The 22,658-nt window shown below is 41.6% G+C and overlaps 1 protein-coding gene across 5 annotated transcripts in view; it reads right to left on the bottom strand.

Annotated features, from left to right (window-relative positions):
* GLI3 (GLI family zinc finger 3) overlaps window positions 1–22,658 on the bottom strand; it is a 306,186-nt gene that overhangs the window by 51,718 nt on the left and 231,810 nt on the right. For all 5 annotated transcript variants that reach the window (XM_081531099.1, XM_081531098.1, XM_081531097.1 and 2 more), the window contains 2 exons: window positions 22,545–22,658; window positions 20,844–20,984 (listed from right to left, as the gene is read on the bottom strand). In XM_081531099.1, coding sequence (XP_081387225.1) covers window positions 20,844–20,984; window positions 22,545–22,658 — 255 coding nt within the window. The remainder of the gene's footprint in view (window positions 1–20,843; window positions 20,985–22,544) is intronic.

Below are 22,658 nucleotides of genomic sequence, written 5' to 3'. Positions count from 1 at the left end.
ACGCTCTGGATCCTGGGATTCTGGAATTCCCTGGACCAATAGATTCTGAGTCTAGTTTCTGTACCAGGACAGGACTCTTCCTGGAGTCATCCCTGGGAAGACAAACCATGCCAGCTGTCTGAGAACATGTCTCCCTGGACCAAGGATTACCTATCTGGGGGGCTGCGGTGGGGCCTGAACTAACAGGTGGGAGTCTCCATGCATCTCCAGAGACAGAGCGGGGAGAAAAGAGGGGCTGGGAGGCAATCATCCCTGGGCCCCCACATTCTGGTACAGGACTCAGAATTCTCTCTTCAACTTGGCCTTCCCAGTCATTGTGATGGCAGTGTGTGTGTGTGCATGTGTTCTAAGTTGCTTCAGTTGTGTCCGACTCTTTGTGACCCTATGGACTGCAGCCTGCCAGGCTCCTCTGTCCATGGGATTCTCCAGGCAAGAATATTAGAGTGGGTTGCAGTGCCCTCCTCCAGGGGATCTTCCAGACCCAGGAATTAAACCCGATTCTCACGTCTCCTGCATTGGCAGCCAAGTTCTTTACCATAAGAGCCACCTGGGAAGCCCATGACAGCATGTTAGGCCAGGTCAAAGTATAAAATAGTTTATTTAACAGTTTCTTAGTCTGACTTACAGCTGCTAAGAATTTAGCTACACAGCATGTGGGCCCTCGTTTGTACTCCTGCAGATATCAGAGGGCAGACCAAAATGCCCCAACAGGGATTGGACCTCTAGATTTTGGCAGCCAGGGTCAGTTCGATTTATTCCCAAATTGGAACACAGGATTCCAAAGCAAACAGGCATCCCTTCAAGTGGACCAGACAGATGGCTCCCAGGTTCCTCAGGGGAGACATTACTGATGCTTTCAGAACCCCTACCGGGGAAGGCCATGGAAACAAATGTTGGTAAATGCATTTCATGTTTTCTTAGTACATTAGGTAAAGAATGGTTCATTTTGATTTGGTTCTTTTTACTCATTTCTCAGTTTCTTAAGGTTTTTCAGGCATTTCTGATGGCTAAAAGCACAGTGATGGGAATCCTAGAGATGTTCTGAGCTCAGCCCTGGCACACCCTCAGAATGAAGGAGTCATCTTTATCTCATGATTCAGAAAGAAAGGAAAACGAGGGACCAGCTAGCTGCTGAGGAACACTTCTTTTGCTAGGGGGCATGTCACAGGGCTTGTGGGATCTTCGTTCTCTGACCAGGGATTGAACCCGGGCCCTTGGCTGTGAAAGCACTGACAGGGAATTCCCTACTAAGTAACAGTTGACATCACTGCAGATGCCTTAACTCTGCTCAGAACACAGGTGATGGGTGAAATGAATCATCAAGACAATCAGGCTCAGAAAGGAAATAAAAAAAAAAAAGGAAAGAGGAAAAAAAAAAGAAAAGGAAAACCCAGCAAGAGCTGTTTGTTGCTATACAACAGAAAGGATGAGAAAGAACAGAATATTAAAAGTGTGTTATATAATCTCTTGCGTATTTGCAATAAACACAAAGACAAGATTCTGACTTACTCTGATAAGGATTGCAGTCTGAAAACAAAGGATGCCAACACTGAATGTTCAGACTAAGTTTTATATCTTTCACATTGCAAAAGACTCAGGCCACGTGCCTACAGTCTAAACCCAAAGGGAATTGAGGTATTTGTTGAGAGAAAAATATTCTTTTTCTAGTATTCAAAAAACATTTGATTATTTGCCTGTCAATGGCCTTAGCACTTACACTTTTATCTGACAGTATCTCAGAAAAAATTTTTTTGGTGACCTAAAGTAAGCACAAAAGACAGACTTCTAAAGAAAATTCTAGGGGAAATTTTCATAAATAGTAACAACAGCAGGACTAGTCATACTAAAACACAATGAGAAAAAATCCAGAACATTTTGGGGTAGATAGTCCTGGAATACGAGGGAACTCTCTGGCCTGATGACTCCCCAAATTCTTATCCCGAGTTTGTTATCCGAGGAATTCTGAGGTTTGGCTCTCAAGTGGTTTGCCCATCTAATTCATTTTACTAGTTAATATGTTTTACAACAAAAAATTTTAATTAAGGAAAGGAAAAGCTGGGACTAAACAGAGAGGAAAGAGGAGTGTTAGAACTGTCCAAAAACTGAGATGATTTCATTCATTCTTCTTAAGAATGAATGCCAACCTAGTCCTCCTCTGAACACAGCACGTGACTGGCTTCAAGAAAAACTGACTGGCTTCAAGAAAGGTCTGAAAAATAAAACAATTTCTCTCAAGTTTTAGAGGGACTAAGAATTCATCTAGTCAGGAACCCAAGAAAGCTCTCATTACCTCTTTAACACCTCACACCCACTGGTGTCTAATTTAAATACCTAAGGCGAGCTGCAGATCATAAGGTCACAAAGAGTCGGATACGACTGAGCAACTGTACTGAACTGAAGGTTGAGTTCTCCTTCTTACAGTAGCATTTTGGCCCGCTCTTGCTGTCAAATTAATTCTCCTTATACTGAACCTAAATCTGTTTCCCTACAGTTTCCGTGCATTGGGAAAAGATCAGATCTACCTTCCACAGGACAATGACCCGCCCACAAATAGTTGAAGACGGTCACCATACCCTGAGCTGTCTCTGCCCATTTGAAACCCCCATATCTCTTTTCACTGGTTCTATCGAACACTATCAACGAGGCACATTTGAAGAATCTATTTCTGCTTGATCCAATCAGTATATCTTTAGAAACCAAAGTGCTGAGCTAAGTGGTATTTTCCTGAAGCAACGCGAGCATGATTCTAATAAAGCATACTTCTGTTTCTGTAGTTGAAAATCCCATGAGCTAGTTTTGGCTGAAAATCTCTAGTGTCTAGTAAAAGTGAATTTATAGTTCATTAAAGGTTCTATGTTATTATCATCATTTTTAATCTCCTTGGGGTGATTGTAGGGTTTTGATTTTTCAGGATATTTGAGGACCTTGATTCAGTCATTAACTGGATTTGAAAATTCCTCATAAACAACTTTGATGATAATTGCACTCTATGACTTTGCTGGAAACAAACAAACATCAAATTGTTAAGCAAAATGGGGTGGGGGGGGCAAGCCCAGCAGCCTGCTCCTAGAAGCAGCTCCCCGCTCATGTCCAACCACGCCTCATCACCCACCCAATGACTACGTCTCCTAACTGCTGTTTAGCGCAACCATCACTCTCTGTCTTGGCCAAAAGTGCTTATTAAATATTTTGCTGAGGTCCCAACATATATTTACTGCATTTTCATGGCCAATCAGTCTAACAAAATTGCCAAAGAAAATATCAGCCTGGTCCAGTGTGATGTTTTTCTCGGTGAGCCCAGAGGGTCCCAGTGATTACTATTTCATCTTGTGATAAAACAACAACCTTTTAACAAGATAGCATCCTCTAGAGCTGACTTGACTTTCTCCATCTGTCATTTTCAGAATTCATTCTTTTGCCCCCTTGGTAGGTGTACAATGATATCACTGTCTTCAATTTCCCAGCCCTCATCCATCTTTTGCATCTGCTCAAAAGTTTCTGATGTTGGTTCATGGTTCCATGTGTAAGGAACCTCAGTCCCCTGACACTGGATAAGCCTATCTGCTCGAGAGATTTTGTCACTCAGCTGGCTTTGGATCTCCTTTGCCAATGGTGATCTTAATCCCTTTTCAGCTGGACAGGCACTTGTCTTCCTTTTCCTGCTGTCTGCACCCCCAGTGCATGGGCCACAAAGAATCGGACACTGAGCGTGCACATACATGCTGGATGTTAATTTTTTTGTTTGTTTGTTTTTGGATATTAATTTTATCATTGCTTCTAAATGTAGAATCTTAAAAACAACCTAACCCACTATCTACCTTTTTTTGAACCAAGTACAGAGCACAGTGAAGTCTAGAAAGGCTAAGAAACTTATCTAAGGCCACTAAACTGGTCAGTGTGTGACTCTGCTACTAGTTAATTACACACAAATACAAATTCTCTTGTTGTAAAGGGTTGCTTGGCATATATGACAGTTTGGCCTTTAGACTTCTTATCTCTTAAATGTATATATTCTATCATCCCCAACTTCACTCACTTCACCTCTGCCACCAGCATACAGTCTCTCTCAGTCTCTGTCTGTCTGTCTCTATCTCCATCTGTCAGTCTCTGTTTTACTCTTGCAAGGGGAAAATTACCCTCCCCCAACACACACACATTTACTGCAAGTTGAATATCTCTAAAAGTAGATATAATTCATCATCACAAACATCAGACCCCTTTAATCCAAACAGAGGTGAAAGTCAGATTTCCATCCAGGGCTGATTATCTTGACTCAAGATAAAACTCATGCACTCATCCAAAACATGCTTTTGTCTTTTGCTTGAGAGAGAATATGTGAAACTGATTATATTAAACATTGGGCTGGAAACAACACTGGAAGGAGGCAGAACATTTGGAACTTGAAACCCTGAGCTCTGGGTCAGCACTCCTACCCTGCGCGTCTGCGGTTATTTACTACTTCTGCTTTAAGCTGTAGCCCTCCACATGGAGATACTAAAGGATGAGACTTCTCAGGGTGGAAACAGCCAGCAAGACAGCCCCTTGGCATGGTACCAAGGCACATTACCAGCTACAGAGACACAGCTCGGACCTTACATCTGAACTTCCTAAAGGGCTGGATAAAGAGCACGAGGCTCTGGATGGGGAGCTCCTGCCAGGGAGTTGGGAGTCACCCAAAAAAGCTATTCTGACTGAGCAACCACAGCTTCTCCAAAAAACAAGCAACAACTATGCAGAATATAGATCCCGATGGAATTCTTTGGTAAAGTTAGACTATAAGTCATACGTACAAATGGTGGAAAGAAAGTGCATACATGTAGACAGGTAAGAGGGATACCCTGGTGGCTCAGCAGTAAAGAATTTACTTGCAGTGCAAGAGGTGCTGGAGATGCGGCTTCAGTCCCTGGGTGGGAAAGATCCCCTGGAGGAGGAAATGGCAACCCACTCCAGTATTCTTGCCTGGAGAATCCCATGGACAGAGGAGTCTGGTGGTCTATGGTCCATGGGGTCGCAAAGAGTTGAATACGACTAAAGCAGCTAAGCATGCACGTAGACATATCTGGCCTGCCTCCAGTACAGTGGCTGGTGAGGCAGGTTGAGGACCTCAAAGGGCTTCTGGGAAAGGGGAGGCACATTCCTTAGAACTCATAGTTTAGAGATGACACAGGGGAGGGAAAGCAATAGCTCATTTCCTAGCTTGCTCTTGTCTTTGTGTTCATTTGAATGAACATGCCCTTGGGACCAGGAACTGAAGGTACATCAGTGACTCAGATTAGGCCCATCCTCCAGAGCTTCCAGAGCTAGGCTCCTCTGTCCATGGAATTTTCCAGGCAAGAGTACTGGAGTGGGTTGCCATTTCCTACTCCAGGGAATCTCCCTGACCCAGGGATTGAACCTGCATCTCTTGTGTCTCCTGCCTTGGCAGGTAAATTCTTTACCACTGCACCATCTGGGAAGCCAACATCCAGCTATGGACCCACAAATGAGCTACTATGAAAGGATTATGTCCATTTTCCCTGAAGAGAATCTCACCTGAATCACCATTTAAATATAAAATTTGGTCAACCTCTCAATCTATTTTCTTTGTCCAAGCCCACGTGACTTCATACTGTGAATATTTAGTCAATGCATTTGTCCAAAACATTCACACCACTTTTGGGGGAAAAATGGTGATAGAAGATATACAGACTTATTTTCTGAGGATGCCCTTGTGTCCACAGAGGGCAGAGCTATCTGGCACTCTGTTTAGAAGCACCCAGACAGCTTGAGTCCACAGCCCATGGAGGGTAAGCAGAGTCAATGCACAGAGGGGAGGTGCTGGGGGCCAGAAAGACAAGTACTTCCAAGGGGCTAATAGGGTTAGCAGTAAGACACCCTAGGAAGGCAGAACTGTAAAAGAGAGCTTAAAATCTGCTGTAGGTTTGGCCATTTTTCAAATAAATTAAACACAGAATTACCATATGACTGAGCAATCTCACCTCCAGAATGAAACCCTAAAGACCTGAAAATCAATGTTGAAACAAGAAACGAGCGCTCATAAAAACACAATAGTCAACAGGTGGAAAATATCCAAACTGTTTTCACAGATAAAAGGGTAAACAAAATGTAGTATAATCAGACAATGGAACTTGATTTGGTGATAAAAAGGAAGGAAGTGCTGACACATGCTACAGAATGCAGGGACACTGCTAAGTGGAAAAACCAACATACAAAAGATCATACATGATTTCTTTTATACAAAATGTTCAGAATAGGCAAATAATCCATAGAAACAGAAAGAAGATTAGTGGTTTTCAGGGGCTGTGAAGGAAGAAGCGCAGTGACTGCTTAATGGGTATAGTTTCCTTTTGGAATGAGGAAAATGTTCTGGACTGAGGTTGTGTAATGGCTACATAAAATTGTGAATGAGCTAAATGGCACTGAATTGAACTCTTTAAAATGGTCAAAATGAGTATGCCCTCTCTCACCACTTCTATACATTATAGTACTGGAAGTCCTAGCCAAAGAAATTAGGCAAGAAAAAGAAATAAAGGGTGATGAAATTGGAAGAAATGAAGGAAATTGCGTCTATTTACAGATGAAATGATTTTATGTATAGAAAACCCTAAGATTCCACCCATAAAACTGCTAGGACTAATAAAAAAGTTTAGCAAACTTTCAGGAAACAAAATTAACATACAAAATCAGTGTTTTACACACTAACAATTAACCATCTGAAAGAGAAAGTTAAAAAGCAATTTCATTTACAATAGTGTCAAAAACAATAAAATACCTAGGAATAAATTTAACGGCAGTTACAGGAGGAACTTAAAGATCTGTATACTGAAATCTATAAGATATTAATTAATATTGATGAACAAATTAAAAAAGACGAATGGAAAGATAGTCTATGTTCTTGGATTGGAAGAATTAGTACTGACAAAACACACATAGTACCCAAAGTCATCTACAGATTCAATGCAATCCCTATCAAAATCCCAATGGCATTTTCCACAGAAATAGGAAAAAAACTTGAAATGGATTAAAGACACCAAACTATAAAGCTCCTTGAAGTAAACACAGAGAAAAAGCTTCTTAATATTGGCCTTGGCAATGATGTTTTGGATACGACACCAAAAGCACAGATAGCAAAAGCAAAAATTAGCAAGTAGGAGCATATCAAACTAAAAAGCTTTGTACAGCAAAGGAAACAAAATGAAAAAGCAATCTTCTGAGTGGAGAAATTATCTGCAAACAATATATCTTTTTTTTTTTTTTTTTGAGATACTTTGCCCTATATCATCTGGCACTTACCTTTGAGACAGTTTTTATCTCATTACACTACTACTATTTTTATTTATTTATTTATTTTTTTATAAATTTATTTATTTTAGTTGGGGGCTAATTACTTTACAATATTGTAATAGTTTTTGCCATACATTGACATGAATCAGCCATGGGTTTACATGTGTTCCCCTTCCTGGACCCCCCAGCCACCTCCCTCCCCATCCCATCCCTCTGGGTCTTCCCATTGCCCCGGCCCTGAGCCCTTGTCTCATGCATCGAACATGGAATGGTGTTCTGTTTCACATATGATAATATACATCAAACAATATATCTGATAAGGGATTAATATCCAAAATATCTAAGGAAGTCATTCAAGTTGATAGCAAAAAAAAAAAAACAAACCCAAAATAGTTCAAATTAAAAAGAACTAAATAGCAGTTTTCCAAAGAAGATATACAAACGGCCAACAGGTACATTAAGAAGTGTTCAGCATCACTAATCATTGGGAAATGCAAATCAAAATCACAATGAGATATCACCTTACACCTGTTAGAATGGCTATTATCAAAAAGACAAGAGACAACAAATGTTGGTGAGGATATAGAGAAAAGAGAACCCTGGTGCTGAACAGGGAGAACAAGGAACCGTTGGTGGAAATGTAAACTGGTACTGCCATCATGGACAATGGTAAGGCATCTCCTCAAAAAAAAAGGGGGGGGAATATTATTCAGCCATTAAAACAGAAAATTCTGCCATTGTGACAAGATGGGTGAACCTGGAGGGCATTACGCTACGTGAAATAAGTCAACAGAGAAAGGCAAATACTGTATGGTGTCACTTATATGTGGAATCTAAAAAAACAAAAAGTAAAGTGAAACTCATAGAGACAGTATTAATCTTGTTGCCAGGGTCTATGGTCTCATCACAGCACAATAAATGGTAATTGAGGTGATAGGTGTGTTAATTAACTTGACTCTGTTAATCATTTCATATCATACATATATATATCAAATTATCACATCATATGTTTTAAACATTCCTGGAGGAGGGCACCGCAAGCCACTGCAATATTCTTGCCTGGAGAATTCTATGGACAGAGGAGCCTGGTGGGCTATGGTCCACAGGGTCACAAAGAGTTGGACACAACTGAACAGACTTAGCACGCACATATGCAAGCATGCTTTAAACATATACAATTTTATTCTTCCATCATCCCTCAGGAAAACTAGAAAAAATAAAGTGGTCAAATGATAAATTTTATGTTATGTGTATTTTAACACATTTTTTTTTTTTTAAAAAAAAAGAAAACCCTGCTGCCACTCAATGGATGAACTTGCTGAGCTCCCAACCAGAATGGTCCTTGCTGCCTCCTTACCCCTCCGGCTAGGCTGAACTGCGCATGCCCGTGCTCTCCTGCCTCTCAGCAGAGAGGCTAGTCCTAATGAGCTCAAGTGTCAGCGCACTATAAATTACGGCAAGGGGAAAAAAAGAAACAACTTGATGCATGGCTGAGGATCTAAAAGAGGAATGTCCACCATTGTTTGTGATTATGGATCACATCACAATCTAATAGCAATTTTTATTTAATCAATAATTTCCATGCTGAACAGACAGGCCTGTTACAGAGAATCGACAGGCAGGTACTGATAGCAAAAAGCCTCGTTATTAATCTTTCCTCTGCCGGCTTATCAGCCAAACTACTGTAAAAGGCACTACCAAGATGGATTTTAGAAAGCCACTTTTCTCCTTTTGCACCCCCTCCCCCTCTTTCCTTCTTCCATAACAGATCGTGTAATGGAGACTCTACATTTATTTGAGTCACCTGGGGCTGGAGCGGCATAAAAAGGCAGTTCATATTAAACAATTTCACAAATCGAGAGGACCTAGACCATCGCTCAGGGTTAGCCATTATAGGCTAATAAATCATACTTTCTCTTTGAGTTGTCAGTCGCCGAAAAGCTTTGTACAAACGTTGGCATCTGTAATTCCGTAAAGGCTTTTCATCTTGAAATAAGATGCTCTGGACTGATAACTAGAATAATCCCCTCTTGATCAAGAAAAAAAAAAATCTGCATTTTAACAATTAAAGCTCCTGCCAGAAGCCAAATGACTCAGTACTGAGACTAGAGCGAAGTTATCTCCACTGAACACCAGGAGAATACAGCCAGAACAATGTTTTCTTTGCAGTTTGTTTGACTGCTTTATCTAGCCAGTAGGAACTGCACCATCTCTGGCCTACTTGTCCAGGAGAGGGAGGTGCGAACACTTTCACTGCCTCCAGGGAAGGATTCTGGGAAAGACCTGCTCTTCCTGAGCCAAGATTCTCCTGCTTGTCCTGGAGAGAAAGCTTGGCTTCTTGGGACAAACCACCCACACATGCTGATACATGAAGCGAACACCCAATAAACCGCGCAGGTGAGACGGGGCTGGACCAAGTGTGTCAAGAGACCTCCCCACTCCCGAATCCTGTAAAGCAGAAAAGAGGGCAGGTACGGTTTTCTTTTCCTGACTTGAGAGACATTTTCAGAACTTGAGATCATGTATCCATAACTAGAAAATAAGGCAGAGCAGAGAAACAAAACAAAGAAAACTGGTAGGAGTTACAATAAAACTATCACTACCTGGCTGTTAAACTTTGACTAGCACCAAAGCAAGCAACTTCCGAAAGTGATCAGAGCTCACTCTCCCAACACACTGATCAATCTACTTTAAATAGAGACAACAGGATTTTGGGCGCTGTAAGTGATGAGCCTGGGCCACTCACAAAAGAGACAGGGGTTCCATGAGCCACCTCCCAGATGCCCAGTTGGCAACTGGAAACTTCAAACTTCTCTCTGAACAACTTCTACAATGTCCATGTTAGCTGCAAAAACCCTGAAATATCTCCGAACTCTCCTCCCAAGTTTTAAAAAATAATTCCCAACTCAAAGTCTTGGTTCCAGCTCTGCCCCTACCCTACTCCTGTCTTCTTCAACAGAGCTTTGCAAAATTCAGCCCTCATCTTTTCAAAGCTCATGCTGGCTCAAGCTTTCTTATCAGAAACATTAATTCTCCTTACTTCATCTAGAATAGAAGTCATACGGCTCATCTAGCAGTCAGGTTGCCCATGAAATGTTGCTTCTCCGCTCCATAACCTTACTTCCCACTACCTTCTGCCTTCCAGACACACTCTGGTTCTTTCATAGCTACATTACTTATCATTCCTCAGTCCAAAAGCACAGAATGAATCATTTTGTAATTATATGTCAAGAAATGTCCATCCTTATATAAGCCACTCCTCGGTAAAATTCTCCCATACTTTCTGCACCCATTAACTTCTTCCTGCTGTCTTTTCCACATGGAAGCTCCAGCTCCTCCCTAAAATGGTCTTTCCCTATTTAAATCCACTTGCTTTTTCAAGATAATATTTCAAGCACCTTTTCATAGGCGACTTGACTGCTAGATGAGCTGTCTGACTTCTATTCTAGACCTTTCTCTCGGTCCTTCTTCTGTCCCTTCACTTTACTTGCTTTCCCACTGCTCTGTCTTCCCAGTAGCTGGCCCTGTCTCTTCCTGAATGGCCTGCCCTGTATGTTCTCCTAACTTAAAGGGATAGATTTAGAAAGACGAGTGTCTCAGGTTCCCAACGCCAAGTCCATAAGTCTAACTTGCATGAAGCTTTTTTCTTCTCAATACTATGCCTGAAATTTGTGTAGTGGCCACTACATGGCAAGGATGCATTGTAGCTGGTAACAGCCTACAGAGGTGAGGGGGCACAAACAAATTACCAACATATTTACATACTCTTTTCTTATTCTAATGAAAAATCTTAATCTCTTCATTCTTCAGTTAATTAGGCTTTTTTTATTGCTACTTCTGGGTTTTATTCTTCCTTATATTTGAATAATGCTTTAGAGTTTACAAAGTACTTCCATCATATGATCTCATTCTATTCTTACAAATAAAAAATAAAATAAAAAACTCTGTGAGGAAAATAAGATAGATATTATTATCTCCACTTTACTGATGATAAACTGAGGACTGACATTGTAGAGTGACTTAAAATCGGAAACAGTTTTTTGGTAGTGGCTGTGTGCTCAGTCGCGAAGTCCTGTCTGACTCTTTGCAACACTATGGACTGTAGCCTGCCAGGTTCCTCTGTCCATGGGATTTCCCAGGCAAGAATACTGGAGTGGGTTGCCATTTCCTTCTCCAGGGGATTTTCTGGGGATAAAAAAAATAAATATCCAACATACCATCCAATACTCTCTCCACACCCCACTCACTGATGAACGCTAGTTTTACTGGTAACTGGCCGGGGGTGGGGAGCTGAGGGTGGCTTAAGTTTAAGGCCTTGGCCTAAACATAGTCTTTTAAGGATATGCCACTTACAGTTCTCTTCTCTTGCCAACATTAATCATTCTAGAAATGAAAAAGAAAATCTATCTGTGGCAGTATTTAGCTAATCTCAGAAAAATGTAAATGTCTCTGAATCTTCAAAAACTCCTTGCACTAGAAAATTGCTTTCTGTTCCTGGAGCTCTGTTTTATGTCAAAGTGGGAGCCTGATCTCCAACCCTGCTTGCCATGATCTCAGAAGCTGAAGTCTGAATGACTTCCTTCGGTCTGCAAGAAAAAAAAAAAAAAGTGATGGAATTTCTCCACTAAGACAAAGGGCTTGGCTGGTTTGGGGACTTCCTGAGAACTACTGAGTGTGCCTAACCTTAGCAAATGTGGTTTTAAAATAAAATTCTGCCAAATTATGCACAACACACAATATATACCACATACGTGCACACATATGCATGCACATACACACACACAATATATATATAAATGTAATATATAATGTTCATATATATTATATATGTAATACAAATATAATAGGCTTTTGCTGGAGACTACTTAATGAGGTTATCTTTTATTTTTAATCCAGACATCCTAAAGCAGGGGTCCCCAACCTGTTAGGAACCAGGCTGCACAGCAGGAGGTGAATGGTGGGCAAGCAAGAGAAGCTTTGTTTGCTGCTCCCCATCGCTCGCATTACCACCTGAGCCTTCCCTTTCTCCCCAGTCTGTGTCTTCCACGAAACTTGTGCTTGGTACCAAAAAGGTTGGGAACCACTGTCCTAAAGTCCATTTAAACAGGAGAAAATTTATCTTTAATCACAAATATACTTTTTTGTTTTGCTGTTTTCTTTTCTTCCCACACTGCAAGAGGCAAGATTAGGGCAGTAGAGGGGTGATTCTCCCACTCCCCAGGAACGTTTGACAACGTCTGGAGACATTTTTGGTTGTCACCATGGGGGATGGGGACTCCTCACATCTAGTGGGCAGAGGTCAGCAATGCTGTGAACAGTCCTCCAAGGAACAAGAGAGCCCTCACCACAAAGAACCCTCTGCCCCCAGAGAGTTGAGATACGCTTAAGTTGAGAAGCCTTGGTTTACGGCAACCATTAAGGAGAACTTTCAGAAGGATGTCAGCACAGACGAACACATAACAGGATGAGGCTGTGAATCTCAACACAGCACAAGCAAGTCCAGTGAAGGATCTGGAGTACGAGGAAGGGACCCACTTCTCCAGCCCTTCTCTCCTAGGTTTCATGAACTGGAGCCCCAGTCAGTATCTTTATGCAGTTATTCATTTCATGATGATATGCCAATGTAAACACTGCCCAAATACCAGCCTAAACCATGTTTTTATAGGCAATGTGTACCCACTTAGTAGCCAGTAAATATCTTCACACTTCACTTTGGTGGTATGGAGAATCACTAACATTTTATTGACTCTAATTTTAAGCTAATTCCCCCAACTGTTTTATGAAGTAAATACTATTATTATTTTTGTTTCACAGAGAAGGAGTGGAGAGCTAGAGTGGAGAGCAGGCTTCGAAGCCAGGCCTGTCAGCTTTGAAACACACATTGTACTGTAGCAGAAAAGTGGTCAGCCAAAGTTTTCTAGCAGATACGGTGCTGTTTCTTCTTACAAAATCACCACCATCATCCTCGTCACCATCCTCATCCTCACCATCACCATCATCACCAGCATCTTCACCACCATCATCACCATGATCACCATATCTCAAAAGCTGACCTCCACATACGGTCTGCTTTACGCTGACCTTAACTGTATTTCCTAAATTTCCCAGAAGCCTTTCTAGATATCCTTATACCCCTAATCCTCTTCTGAGACCCTAGAATCACAACAACACTCTACGGCTTCATTATGTCTAACTTTACACTGTTTACTATGCTTTTGTGTTTCCTTGTCTCTCCCTCCCAATGAGAAGGACCATTCCAGGAAGGTTCGGCCCAAGTCCTGCTGGCAATGTGCCCACCACAAAGCTGGGGCAGTGGGCAGCAAGAAGGCTGTGCCCAGGCCCTCTACTGGTGAGCTGCTATTTGTCAGCTCATACTTTTTCTGACAAGCAAGAGGATTCATGATATCAGCAAAATCTGCAAGTAAACTTTAGCAAGGTAGGCAGCCCAGCCCAAAGTGACATCATCTTTTCCTGTATAAACTGAGTCCATACACAGAATCCCAGGGGACCAATTACTGGCAGAATCCAGAATCTCACCTAAAGTATCATTCAGAACTGGCCAAAAAGCTTTCGATAGGAAAATCCTTCCCAAATGGCGGAAACACTTATTTGGATAAAGGTTTTGATGAACTATTTCAGGAGGTATAAAATGGCTGGACAAATTTAAGAAAGCGACTAAGAAATTACTTGATACCAGTTACATCTTATTCAAAATATGGATTTGCTATTTTTCATTCATGGGCTAAGGCACATTAGTAAAGGGGAAACTTTAATAATTCAATAATTACTCAAGTAATTAATACACCATTCTTAGAAAAATTAACTACAATTATTCTGGAGGGGACTTAATCTACAGAGATGGCCAAGACCCTGGGAAACAGATGGTGAGGACCTGCCTCCTGTGAAACCTCATCCATGGCAGGCTATACATCCCAACCCCCTACCTCCCCAACTCAATGTGGGGCAGAGCGCAGCTCAGCACCCCAGGAAAGTGTGAGAGAGCATAGCTCAAGACCACAGGTGGCTGCCAGCCAGTAAGTTGGTATTTGAAGTGAAACCTGCCTGCCATCCTTATTTTAAGGACTATCCAATTTGAATCCTTCATTTGCTTTTACAAAAACAACTGAGATTGGGGGAGGTGAACTATCTCAGGAAGTCCCAGCCATCAGATCTACACTGGAAGAAGAGAATGGGGTCTCTGGTTTCAGTCAAGTGCACATCTCAGCTCAGGAACAATGAATATAAAATAAGCCTTAGAGCTAATATGCGGAAGCCACAAAACCCAATGGCACCACTCCTCACCCCTCCCCCATGCCACCCTGCAAAACACACGTACATAAAACAAAGAGACGCGTAACCTCTTTGAGACCCTCTGTCTGTTTCTCATTAGGGCTGCTGCATGTGATCTCTGTTTGGCCTTGGACATGGGGGACAGCACTTATTTTCACGGCTGTTTCACAGTATGATAAGTGAGAAAATAACGTTCTAAGGGGTCAAATGGTTCCAGGGAGGTCACCTCAAGGGTCAGGGCAGAGATGGGGCTGCCACTCAGAATTCCGTTGGCCCCAGGAGGCTCTCACTGGTGGACCACACAGCCCTCCATGCCCCCTACTCCGTATAATCTCCTGACTGTCTTTATGGGAACAATTTCTGCAGGTGCAATTTAGGCAGTAACTCTAAAAAGAATGTGACCCTTGGGGCATGATCGTCGTAGGATGACTTTGAAGTTGGTAGCTCTTCGTCTACATTTTCCATGCAGTATTTCCAAATAATTAGAGTAACTAAATTAACTAGCAACTCCATGTAGAGAAAATAAGATCAAAATCTTCACTCATTCATTTGAGGTTTTATGTGCACACAAAACTAATTTCTGCCTCTTATCAGAGACCCTGATCACATCCTAAATTCAATTTTCTCTTAGGTAAAGATATACAATGCAACTTTAGCAAAGGGATCAAAATTAGCTGGAAAATATTTAAAATGCAAATTTGGGAACATGGTATTAATATGAAAATAATGTCTTCACCACATCGTAACTCTTCCTGGCGTTTCTACAGATGCATCAATTCTTTACAGATTAGATGTGCTTCCTTTATATCTACATCTCTATGATATTAAGAAGAAAGTCTTGCATTTTCATGCTGCTGATGTATAGAATTTGTGTTCCAGTGGCAGCAAAGGTGATTATAGCTGTATTCTTCTGATAAAGAAAACTTCAGCAAGCTTTTAAAGATCAAAATTTGCAGCATATGAAAGCATTTAAAATCCAAGTAGGTGGCTAATCATTGTACAAAACGGTGCATTTCTGACACCATGCTTAAAAGATACAAATGAAGGAGTGCAGTGACATACACACCACCAGATGAAGCTAGGGGCTAATACAAACACCTCTCACATTCTCTGCTGTTCGATCTTACAGGCAGGAGACAAGAGCCCCTACGGTGTAACTGTCAAGGCTCTCCCTGCAGGGTTATTCTGGCGGGATCAGGGTGGGGAATAAAACTGTTAAAAAATAATTTGATCTTTTTAAGACCTTTGGACAAATATCATACGTGTTATTCTTTAAATGGAAAAGAACTGGTTGGAGGGGTGAAATAGAAGTTAAGGGAATGGTAGTGACAGAGCAAACAGGTGGGCATTAGTTCTGATGATTATACTGTCTTTATTCTTCTGGATTCCACCAGTGATATTTTCAAGCATAACTAGATGCCTGGCAGTGGTGACTCACACCAAGGTACACGTTCTTCATCCTTCACATATATTCCCTTTCCTTCTTTTTAAAAAGCCTCTCAAAACATCAGTAGTACACACAACGCCATTCAGAAGCAAACAACCTGAGACTAACTTGGGCGGCAGGCAATGCATACTGGATATTTTTCCATTGTTCAAGGGCCAAAGCTGGAACTGTCTTCCAGGACAGAATTAATACAAGAGGGAAATGGGTCTTAGGAAGTTTTGGAAGCCTCTCTCATCTCTTCAAGAAGCCAAGCCAGCAGATAGAATTTGAGTTGTTTTACACAGCAAAAAAGCTAAAACAAACCAAACCAAAACAAAAACCACATGCTGTGAACTGATATTCTACAACTTTCAGAAACATGTAAGTTTAATGTGTTTTGCAATATGTAATGCAAGACAGAAAAAGAGAATTAATTCATCTGAGATTAAAGGGGAAGTGTGGACTTTTCAAATTATTTTGAGATGTTAGAATATGTGCCTTCACATGTCAAGGTAAGGAAAATTCTGGCATCTTGACAAATCATTAGTAAATTCTGTCTTAATCAAAAGTACTCTAAATTAATTTTTGTCTCTATGTCCTTCTTACTCTGTTCTTCCTATTTTAACTAAGAAGGGAAAAAAGTACACCAAAAACTAGCTAACAAAAAATTACATCTATCTTCTTAGCTTCTGGGCATAGAAGTAAATTTATGACAAATTTAATACTAGCTGGAGAGTCATGAAGCCCAATTATAATTATCTTGCTGAGAAGAGAAATTAATTAAACATCCCAGTGATAAAGACCTTACAGCAAACCTGGAATCAACACACCACGGGAGAAGGACAGGGGCTTGAAATAAAGGAGAAGAGAAGGCAAAGGCAATATTTAGCCCATCTGTTCGGACAGTAATGGGCCGGGGTCATCTTTTCAAGAGAACACGGAGTGCAGTACGCTGAAAACGGGACTACCTGGTGGGCAAAGTCGGCTGAGTCCCTAATTCTCCTCTTCAACTCTGTGATTTGCTAATGCGAAACACATGTCTCCCTTCTGCACCAAGTTCAAATGACTCTGGAATTCCAACCGTGCAGCTCAGCGACTGAACCAGAACAAGGGGAGAACTTGTCAGGATTTAAGAGCTTTCAGCAAAGCCCTTCAATTGCAGCCAGCACCCTATTCCACGGGAGGATATCAATTATAGATAGTGACTTGCTTTCGCAGGCAGTCGGGACTGTCAGACACTAGATAGACAACCATGAAGAATCATGAATCTTTCTATTAACTGTAAGAGGGGGAAAAAGAATGGGTCATGGCTATAAATAAGGCAGGGCATCAGAATGGTTTAACACCTTGCCTCTTGGTTGTCGGTAGCATGAAAATTCAACTAATTCACAAAATGTCCTCTCTCCAAGGAGAGTCGCAGGAACGCACACAGTTCATGCTTCCTTCTGCCCCTATAAAACTGGGTTCTGCCACTGGTTTTTGGTCCGACTGCCACCCAAGTAATTAGGTGGACTTGAACTAGCTAATCATTCCATTGACAAAAAAAATAATACACCAGGCCACTGCTGAAGCTATCAGATTCACCATGAGCAGGAAGGCACTTATTATGTCTGCCATGCGAAGGAAAATCAATTTGAACATACAAGTTTGGAATTTCCGCACGCCAGATAACAAGTAAAAAGGTATGGAATAAGTGGTATAAACCAGCATCTTTATTTATTTTTTTGTAAGTTAAAAATGTTAATTTCACTTAGCTAAGTTTACTGAACTATAATTAATCTCAGACTAAAACTAATATCACAAGGTGAATATATTGGGTAGTCTCCTAATCCTGACACAAATTTCTTCTTGCCAATTTGAGATTAAAAAATGTCACTGTATGTGTCATTCATTCCCTAGTTTTTATAATAAAACAGACAACATGGTGGCTGTTTAGTTGATTGGTGAAGCAGCCTTGCCTTAAAATTACTCAGAACTCTCTGTTAAAGCATCTTTCCTACCTAAAACCTTGTGCCACTGAGACTTGACAGAAGTATCTGTGATATCCACTGTCTTTTAAAAACTTTGCTGTGACATAGAAGGCATGGAGAATATGCAGGTATCACCACAACCCAAAAATGTTACATTAAAACAGGCCTCTAATGAAGAACACGATTCCTTTTAAATGTAGTCTTAGAATACACTCCTATTGCCTTTCCCATTTGATAACAACTGGACCAAAATCAGGGCAGTCCTTGGAAAAATGACTTGTCCACAGAAAAGGCACCATGAGACTGAGTCCTCTCTCAGAAGGACGTTTTAAAAGGCAAGCAGCACTGCCAACATCTCGTTTATGACAACAGGTTTTGTACAAACAGTTCTTTGCAAGTACACTCTTCACTCACTCTATCACTGAGGGTATTCTTGGCCTCTTCCCCTCTTCGGGATTATTTCCCCACATTAAAAGAAAAATTCCAAACTTTTTTTTCCTCTTTAGTGTTACAATGTCTGTCTTTTCCATTAAAACAGCAAGAATAAAAGGCCATTAAGTCAGGCTTGGCTTAAAAATAACACTTGCATCAAATTAAAGAGCAGGAATCAAGTTAAGTTCATAGAAAAATCTGGAAATATACCCTAATTAAAAACATTTGACTTTTTAGTTTCTTGCTGGCTTGGAGAAATCTAGAATTCTCTCTATACTATTACAAAGAGACATAATTAAAAAAGAAATGGGGAGGAGGGGCCCATATGTCATGTTAAATTCTCAAAATGTTCTGTATATGATGGACCTTAAAACCTGGCAAACCATGTATTTGACCCTATAATGTAACTGCTGATAGCTCAGTTGGTAAAGAATCCGCCTGCAATGCAGGAGACCCCAGTTCGATTCCTGGGTCGGGGAGATCCTCTGGAGAAGAGACAGGCTACCCCCTCCAGTATTCTTGGGCTTCCCTTGTGGCTCAAATGGTAAAGAATCCACCTGCAATGCAGGAGACCTGGGTTTGATCCCTGGGCTGGGAAGATCCCCTGGAGAAGGAAAAGGCTACCCACTCCAGTATTCTGGCCTGGAGAATTCCATGGACTATATCATCCATGGGGTTGCAAAGAGTCGGACATGACTGAGCAACTTTCAAAAATAATAATAATAACAATAATGTAACTGCAGCATGTGCATATATTAGCAGATGGACCAGGGTACAGAAGACACTCTTCAAAAGCCCAAGCAATTGACATATATACATCACTATGTATAAAACAGATAACTAATAAGAACCTACTGTTTAGCACAGGGAACTCTACTTAGTGCTCTGCGCTGACCTAAATGGAAAGGACATCCAAAAAAGAGGGGATATATGTATTCGTATAGCTGATTCAGTAGAAACTGAAGCAATATTGTAAAGCAACTATACTTCAAAAAAAAAAAAAAATATATATATATATATATATAAACATATGAAACATGGAAGGTGTGTCAGGAGTTGTATAATCTTAGTGTTTAAACGGGCTTCCCAAGTGGTGCAGTGGTAAAGAATCCGCCTGCCAAAGCGGGAGATGCAAGAGACACGGATTCAATCCCTGGGTTTGGAAGATCCCCTGGAGTAGGAAATGGCAACCCACTCTAGTATTCTTGCCTGGAAAATTCCATGGACAGAGGGGCCTGGTGGGCTGTAGCCCATAGGGTCACAAAGAGTCGGACATGACTGAGCTGAGTGGCTGAACATAGCACAGCACAGGCAGCACAGTGTTTAAATGGAGAGTTATCAAGTGATAGGAATCGTCTAAAAAATAAAAAGTGTAAAAGCAAAGAGAATGGAGTGGGTATGTGTATAGTGTGTCTGAGTGACAGGGGAAGGGAGAGGAGGGGATCCCAAAGAAAGCTACTCCATCAGATTTTCTGTCATATTTAAAGCTTACAAAAGGGATCCACATAGCAAACCATCCTTAATGCCTTAATGCAGCCCTGTGCTTTGACATCGTTTCATCCCTGATTATCTAAATGCCTTTCCATCTTAGCTACTCCTGGTTCCATTTGCCAGGGAAGACTCCAGTGGTCTGAGAAAGTACCAAACAAAGGTGAAGCACCAGCTGAGGGAACAGGCTAATCAAGTATGCGTGCCTGTGTGTGTGTGTGTGTGTGTGTGTGTTGGGGTGGGGGTGGTGGTGGGGTGCCCTGCATTTTCTGAAATACCAGGCAGGGGAGCGAGGCAGAGACTTCTGAATCTGGTGTGGGAAGAGATGGTGAGGTTCTCAATCTGACCACGTTGCAGTTTCCAAAACATACACCACTAAACACATTTTAAAATAACGTATCACTTTTTCTAATAGCTTCAAGCCAAGAAACTGTGCTAATGGCTTATCCTGAACCATTACCCACTTCTCATAGAGAATGCTAACTGCTGACTAAAATAGTGGGAGAGTCCTGAGGTGGTGAGGGTGGAGGACAGTAAGGCAGAAAGGAAAAAAAGAACTTCCCCCACCTCTCCAATTTTTTTTTTTTTGGTATTGTTACTGGGACTTGGCTGAAATCAAACTTGGTTAAAAGGTTAATAATAATTCATGTCCAGCTTACTATGACTCAATAACCATCAAAGTCGCTAACTCAAAATAGTGTTTTCTGGCTTACAGGATCAGAGTCATTACACTGTATTGAAGACTTTATTGAATTTTACACTAAGCTTTAGCTGACTGAACAGGTCAAGCACTGTGGCTCAGAGTTTTCTTTATTCTCAGAAAGTCATAAAGCCCTCTCCAGTTTGCCAGGCCACTAGCCAAGAAACCTGACTCAGCTCGAGGTCAGGGGAGCTGACCCCACAGGAAAGGTCACCTAGTTGTAAAGCCCCGTTCCCCAGCCCCCTTCACTCACATGCACCAGCTGCTCCTGGGTGTCGAACTCTCGAGAACAGCCTTCCCAGTGGCAGTTTGTCTCGTAGATGACTTCAGGCTCCTGTTTGCTTTCATCTTTGTCCCCTTCCTCCTTCACCAGGGTTGTCCCTTCTGGCTGTTCCTGAAAGGCAGGGAAGGAGGAAGCAAGGAGACAGAGGGAGACAAAAATCAGACACAATAGGAGGGCAGATAAGAAGAGAAAGGAGAAACTTGATGTAGGCTTGTCTTCCTCCAGATGCAGTTTTTGGGGAGAAATAAAATGGAGCCCAGGTCTAACAACTGTGTTTTATGAATTGAAGAAACCAGAGATGGAATCATTTTTGTGCTTTTTTTTTTCATCAGATTTACCCAATACACCTTCAGAGGTCATTAATTTGTGATTAAAGACAATAATCCAAACCAGAATATTGGTGAGATGTTGAGGCCAAACTTTGCTATCCTGAGTACCAAGGTGGAAAAAAAACCCCAAAAAACTAAGATGTCATCTCTTAAGAAAAGCAATCAAACTAGGTCATGTAGTCTTTACCCAAAAGACTGGTCTTTCTCTTTCAGTTAAAGTTTTTTCAGCATATTAATTTGTTTATTCTCATAGTCTGGAATTCAGGGTAAGGGTTTACTGCTAATTCTAATTCTGTTCTCCCTGCCATTGGAGGTTGTGAGAGGCACTCTGTGGATTTTTACAGGGATGATGTCTCCTTGGTTCAACTTCTGGTCTCCAAGGCTACACTCCCGGCCCAGGAGCCACAGCATCTAAAACTTGGCAGCATAGTCTTTTCTAGGCTTCTAAGGCAGCTTTGCAGAAATGAAAAGACAAAGAATTTCCAGAATTCTGGGAGATGATTAGGTGTGTAAATTCAGGATCTAACCTGCAGTTAGATGGCAAAAGCTGTATACAAGTGTTTAGGTATAGTTAGCAAAATGTAAGAGCAAACCCATGACACCCATTCATCCCATCCTTCAACTGCTCCCAGAAAAGGAAACGTGGGCGTAAGCTTGGGCTAAAACAGCCTGACAAATTCAGGGTCCAGATTCTGTGCACATCCAGACTCTTGTCCAACCTCTATCTCAGGGGTTGAATTATTATATTCATTGAGCTCCATATTGGGCACAGGGAACCTGCAAGATAGGGTGATGGGCGTAATCTAAATATTTTTGAAACTGAGGCTCAGGATCTAAACAACAGTAGAGACTAAACTGAAACTTAAACTTGTCCTTTCAGGACTTTGGGTAAAGAGCCAGCATTGAAGTAACCTTAGATTAGGTTAGCTGTGGCGGGATCCCTCCTGGCTCTGCAGGGTATCCTGGCCAGTGGGAAGTGGCAAAATAAGAACAAGAAAGAACATGATCATTGTAGAGAATATCCTTGGCCTGCCCTGCTCAGGCTGAGAGCCAGGCACTCGTAATTCAGGCCCAAGATCAGAGCCAAGGCCTGAAGTTTGTTCACATCCCTGATCAACAACAAATGCATCCAACTACTTACTCTGAACTTCAGTTTCTACCCCACAGAGCTGCCTGCATTTTTGTGTGTTTGCTTCTGAGCTAGAGAAACAAACTGAATCAGATTCCAGACCTGGCCTTTTGTTAAGCGCGTGTATACTGCTAAGGCCAAGAACACAGCAGACAAGCTGAAGCTGTGAAAGATGCCAGGCTAGATGGAGCCTGAGTCAGGCGCCTCCCTCACCTGCTGGCCCCGTGGCCCTGGGCTGGGGAGATCTTCATCTGGTTTGATCTTGGAGCGTTTGTTGTGCACCAGGTCCCCCGTACTGCTCACCGCAGACTCACTCGTGGGCTTGTT

This window comes from Giraffa tippelskirchi, chromosome 10 (genome assembly GCF_054371585.1).
Source record: "Giraffa tippelskirchi isolate mGirTip1 chromosome 10, T2T-mGirTip1v1.2.pri, whole genome shotgun sequence".
NCBI classification, from domain to species: domain Eukaryota; kingdom Metazoa; phylum Chordata; class Mammalia; order Artiodactyla; family Giraffidae; genus Giraffa; species Giraffa tippelskirchi.
Note: the sequence above shows the minus strand (reverse complement) of the source record. Positions and strands in the feature narration are given on the sequence as shown.